This window comes from Nematolebias whitei, chromosome 1 (genome assembly GCF_014905685.2).
Source record: "Nematolebias whitei isolate Nwh7 chromosome 1, NemWhi1, whole genome shotgun sequence".
Taxonomy (NCBI): domain Eukaryota; kingdom Metazoa; phylum Chordata; class Actinopteri; order Cyprinodontiformes; family Rivulidae; genus Nematolebias; species Nematolebias whitei.
In genome coordinates, this window is record NC_056498.1 from 88,469,156 (window position 1) to 88,474,612 (window position 5,457).

Sequence of the window (5,457 nt, forward strand, 5' to 3'; positions counted from 1 at the left end):
ACTAACTAACTAACTAACTAACTAACTAACTAACTAACTAACTAACTGTCTGCATGTAAACTTTGGTAATAATTTAAACCAGGCCTCAGTGACGTATGCCTAAAGAAAGTTTTCCTAAACAAATGCCCAGAATGTAATTTTAACATAAACTGATAGTATGTAATTAGTATTTTGTAATATAAAACAAATGAATAACAGCAGATATTATTTATTTATTGTTAACTACAAGTGAAACAGGAGGGTAATGGGAGGAAACTAAATTTAAAACTTTCCATTTTACTTTTTAAACTTGTTTTTATTTTTTTTACAAAAAGAAAACGGGAATAAATTTAATTTATGTCATGCACTCTATAAGACTCTGGGTTGATGAATCCAGGTGTGTTGGTGGACCGACAGGATTCTGATAGATCAATAAAACTGGGTTCTGATAATAATAAACCACCTGTGACTCTGAACAAGAACTGAACATATGACACAAACAGTCTTTGACTCTCTACGAGGAAAAACAAATCAGGGTCCAACCTCTGTGTGAGTGGTTTGTCTCTACTGAGGGAGAGATTAATGCAAAGGGAAAACAAAGTAAATGAAAAGCTGCACCTCATGAAATACATTATTAATATTAGGAAAGGTGCAAGTACCGTATAACAAATTAATTCAACTAAAATTTAACAACAACCTTGGTCCAGAAAATACTTTATTTGGATCAAAATCTGGAACCCAGTTCACCAGTTGGGGACCCCCTCTAAGCTATGGCAGAGACAGACTCTTATTTTGAAGAGTATCTGCACGCTTTATTATGAAACCCCAGATTTAAGCCTGCCTGATCAAAATAAATTTTAAAGCTACTGCCGGTGGTGCAGTGGTGTCACCATGGAAACCACTCACCTGTGGCTCACTCTCTGACAGCACTACTAATAAGACAGACAGATACACAGACTAGACACTGTGTCAGCCAGTCCATGAGTACAAACTATAAGTCATAAATTCTGACCTGCTAGAGGCAGAAGCATCTAGTTTGTGTCTACAGCGTGTTGTAGGAAATATCAAAAGGCTCTTCACTTCTAGGTTTGAAAAGGAAAAATCTGAACTCAGATACACTGAAAGTCAGTGAGAGCTTAGATACGTGCACTCTGCTCTCTGAGGGAATTTAGAGGACAAATATAGAAGTCCTTATGAGAGACCCACCGAGTGAAAGAAGACAAAAATGGGCCCATTTTGAAATATAATTATTATTGATATTGTTTATCTTATTATATATGTATACCCTTATTTCTTATATATTGTATTGTTTATTAACATTTAGGAACTTTTGTGTGAAATCTTTTTATCTGTTGCTGCTGTTACACTTGAATTTCCCATCCGTGGGACAATAAAGGCTGTTTCTATTCTATTCTATTCTATTCTATTCTATTCTATTCTATTCTATTCTATTCTATAAACTGTAAAAAGAGTGTAGAAGTATTAAGTAATAGTGTGACATCATCACACTCATATTGTAAAAAGTTTAACTTTAAGTCAAAGTTTGTGTAAAAATGGTAAATTATATCAAAATACCAGTTCAGTAAAGTTCAACATTTTGTGACCTACTTAGACGTTGAATGTTTCTACTGGGAAGCGCCTGAGCTGCAGAGCTCCAAGAGCTCTGGGTTTTCTCACTAGTTTCACCAAAACCCATTGTCCATGAAAACGTTTTGTAGTTTTTTGTTAGTGTCTTCTGCGTGGTACAACATACAGCTGCCAACGGCCACAGCCACTACTCCCACTGAAGCCACACAGTTTCATGTATTTTTATGTTGACATTTTCAAAGCTGAGCGATGAGAAGTGAACTGCAAATTGTGACCAGAATGGATGAATAGTGATGTGTGGGCTTCAGTGTTTACATTTTAAAACTATTGAAAAAAAAGGTGAGTATTATAAATAATTTACTGTCAGCTTGCCTTTCAGTTCTTTAATTAAAAGTACCTGTCAACTAATAGATGCTAACATAAAACCTCTGAATTAATACTAGATGTGTACCTGTTTCACTCTTTGTTTAAGTCGAGAGTCTATCCAGCCACCACCTCTGTTCTTCATTTTCTTCAAATGACACGCCTGAAAAAGATCAAAATAATAACTATGTTAAAGTAAAGGGGTTTCTGACTCTGAACTTCTAGTAATGCAGCATTTTGCAGTTCTGGTTCTTAAATCCTCTGCCTTGCATGTTGTCAACATTTCTCTGCTCTCAAGTATTTATTTTAAACAAAAATGAAGGTTTGAGGAGGAACTGGGCAACACATCTGTCTCTGTTACTGGCGCTTCAGAAAGTCTGCTGAACACGTCACAAGCACGGTGCACCTGCGTCTGTCACAGAAACTACAAACACCAACATCTACGAATCAATGAACCAAGATCAGATTGTTCCTGAAGCAAACATCTAAAAGACATTTCAAGCAGATTAATTATGAACTCCTGCAGACAACACCAACTTAAATAAGAAAAAGGAGAAGTGGGGGCAGTGGCTCTGTTTAGTTTCAACATGAGGTTTAAGTGTTAAAAAGAAAGGATTAAAAACTCCGAGTTATCCAGCGAGTTATTAATCTGACAGATCACTCCTAAACAAAGCTGAAGGTCTTTCCAAAGCTTCTTATATATTTTTTCTTTTACTGATGTCTCTAAAGAAAATGTCACGTTTACCTAAGCTTCTTGTTAATTTAATCTGGAAAACTAAGTTTCAAAAGGTGGTTAAATAAATATCTATATTCACCCTTTCTTCATAATATTTCATCTTGACCTTACCTTATTCATATTAACTTGATTTAAATATTTTTAAAATAAAATTATATCTGAAATGTCATCATTTCCTACTATGCCCTTTGGATGTTAATGTACATGTCCAACTTTCAGAGACAAGTTTTCATACTTTGGTTTGTTACATTTCTCAATTAAACTTAAAATGAAGTCTTTTAAAATAAAATGTCAGCATCACTCACTGAAACAATTCCTTGTTTTTAGAGCTGATTTAACAATATTCTGCCTTTAACACCTGAATGTTGTTGTCTTCTGCTGTTTAATGGTTGATAAATAACGCAGTACTGGTTTCTGACACATTAGCATCAGCGATAACTTACCTCCAAAACACGTCCACGTGGTTGTTACTGACTGTAAATCCTGGATAATCTTAATCCAGAAACATGACAGAGTCCGGAAACTAACATTTATTGAACTGGGGTCATTTTGAGAATCAGGAGAAAACAGCAGATGCTATATTTTTAAATAATTTAACTTGGCTAGTGTTGTAGCGGCTTTTACTGATACCCCGGAAATACAAGTAAAATAACTTCCGGGTTAAGAATTTCAAAATAAACCCCCTTGCCATACTAGATTCTACATTTTGGCTGTTTTCAAATGGTGGTGTTCAGAAAAAATACAACAAAGTTAGATTAAGAAACCTACACGTTTTTTCATAGTATGGTTTATCCTCCTCTCCCTTCGGGTTTTCCCGCTGTCTGCGTTTTTAAGACTTTTTGGCCTCCTCTATTTACAGGATCATTTCTGTTTGGTGGTACATCCTGTAAACAAGCCCCAGCATTTATAACAAGTTTTATCATAATAAAATGATTTATTGCTCATTATTTATTATTTTTCGTATTTCACGGGAGTGCGACTACACAAAATGCTTATCTATGTGGAAAATGAGATTGTTATCAAGTTTCGAGTAAAAATCCAATTAAGTTTTTTTTTTAAATTGCTTCAAAAGATACCGGGAAATAATTTCGGGTCGAGGCGCGTGTTTTCAACAATTTTCCCGGCATTCAAAAAGTGTCTGGAAGATCAAGCCTCTGAAATCACAGACCATGAAGTTATTTTGACTTGTGTCATGTCTGCTTCTCCTCGGTTTCACTTCCTGACGCTGTTTCAGCGCCGTCACTTCCTCATCATTCACTCTGCTCGTGGTGTCGGTGTGAGGCGGTCATGAAGGACGAGGCTGCAGGACAGGACCTGTCTCCCAGTCAGGACCTGTACCAGGACTACCTGAACTGGTACCTCCAGCAGGGCTCAGGGGTCGGGCCGTGCCGGGACGCAGGGCTCCAGGCCCAGGCGGCTCAGCTCCTGCGCACAGAGCCGGACCTGGCGCGCACCTTCACGCTGTTCCCCTTCCTGCAGGCTGTGAGGGACAAGTGTGAAGATCCGAGCAGAGACTGCAGGGAACACCTGAGAGCTTTCATCAAAGCTGCTGAGGTTCTGGAAACCATCTGCGTCAACCTGTTCCTGCAGCCATGGAGGAAGGAGATCAAGACGCTCAAGGTTTCTTCTAAAATAAAGTTTGTTTCTACAAATGAATATTTTAATGTTTGGCTGAGCTTCCTTTTTATTCAAGGCCCTACATTCCTTGAAGGAATGCATGTCGCCCGCCGCCTTTCATGCCAGAGTTAAACTCTCATGTTGAGAAAGTCAGAGGTGTTGCTGTCTGCACTTGTGGTTCATGAGATATTTTACTAACAGTGACAAGGTCAAAGCAGGTAGTATCTGTTAGAGACTACTCTCAGCTACTACCACAACAAAATGAAGCTCAGTATTTGTAAAACTGACTGTGTCGTTGCCATTTTACTGTTTCATAAGCTTGGTGAGGCGGCCATCTTCAAGAGATACAAAAATAAATGAGTTGAAGAGGCATTGACCTCCTGAGAGTTTAGTCAACATGTGTCAGGTGGTTCATGAGATATTTTCCCAACACAGTTGGTCAAAACCAGTAAGCGTTTGCATTTTACAAATACGTACAAAACATTTTCAAAAGCGGCGGAGGGAACCTGAACAAGGTGTAACTAGAATATTTCTGAAGTTTCTTCGAAGGCCAACACGCCTGTCAGTCACTTCCTGACAGCACTCCTAATAAGACAGGCAGTCATGTTGAAGGACCTCCTGAACTGTAAGTGGCCGATCGTACGTGTTTACATGTCTACAGAGTTTTATGTAGGAGATGGGACAAGTTAAGACCTTTCTGTTTTGAATAATTATGACGTTTACTCAAACAGAAACTGTGGCATGTGGCAAACCGTCTTCATGTCTAACAGGTTTCTGATGGAAACGAAACTGTTTCTGTGTGTCTTGTAGTGACGGTTTACACCACTGACATCCTGATGTAAACATGGCTTCCCCCCCCCCCCCCCCCAGACTTTTACAGGTGCATATGTTTACTGCCTCCTGCCTGTTCTCAGTACTTCTACTCTTCAGTCTGTTCTGGGCTCTATTGGCTACCTGCCCCATAATGAAGCTTCTCAAAGGTAAGATACAAAAACTGTGTAAATAAATGCTGTAGATGAAGTTATACAGCTCACGCCTACTGCTATAGGCACCCCTCTGCTATAGACACCACTCTGCTATAGGCACCACTCTGCTATAGGCACCCCTCTGCTATAGGCACCACTCTGCTATAGGCACCCCTCTGCTATAGACACCCCTCTGCTATAGGCACCCCT

General features: G+C 38.8%; 1 protein-coding gene across 1 annotated transcript in view; it reads right to left on the reverse strand.

The window, feature by feature from the left end:
• nvl (nuclear VCP like) overlaps window positions 1-3,184 on the reverse strand; it is a 49,326-nt gene extending 46,142 nt beyond the window's left edge. The window contains exons 1-2 of the mRNA XM_037688173.1: window positions 3,109-3,184; window positions 2,018-2,092 (exon numbers count right to left, since the gene is read on the reverse strand). Of these exons, the coding sequence (XP_037544101.1) occupies window positions 2,018-2,074 (57 nt within the window). The 5' untranslated portion in view covers window positions 2,075-2,092; window positions 3,109-3,184. The remainder of the gene's footprint in view (window positions 1-2,017; window positions 2,093-3,108) is intronic.
• Between the last annotated feature and the right edge of the window lie 2,273 nt (window positions 3,185-5,457).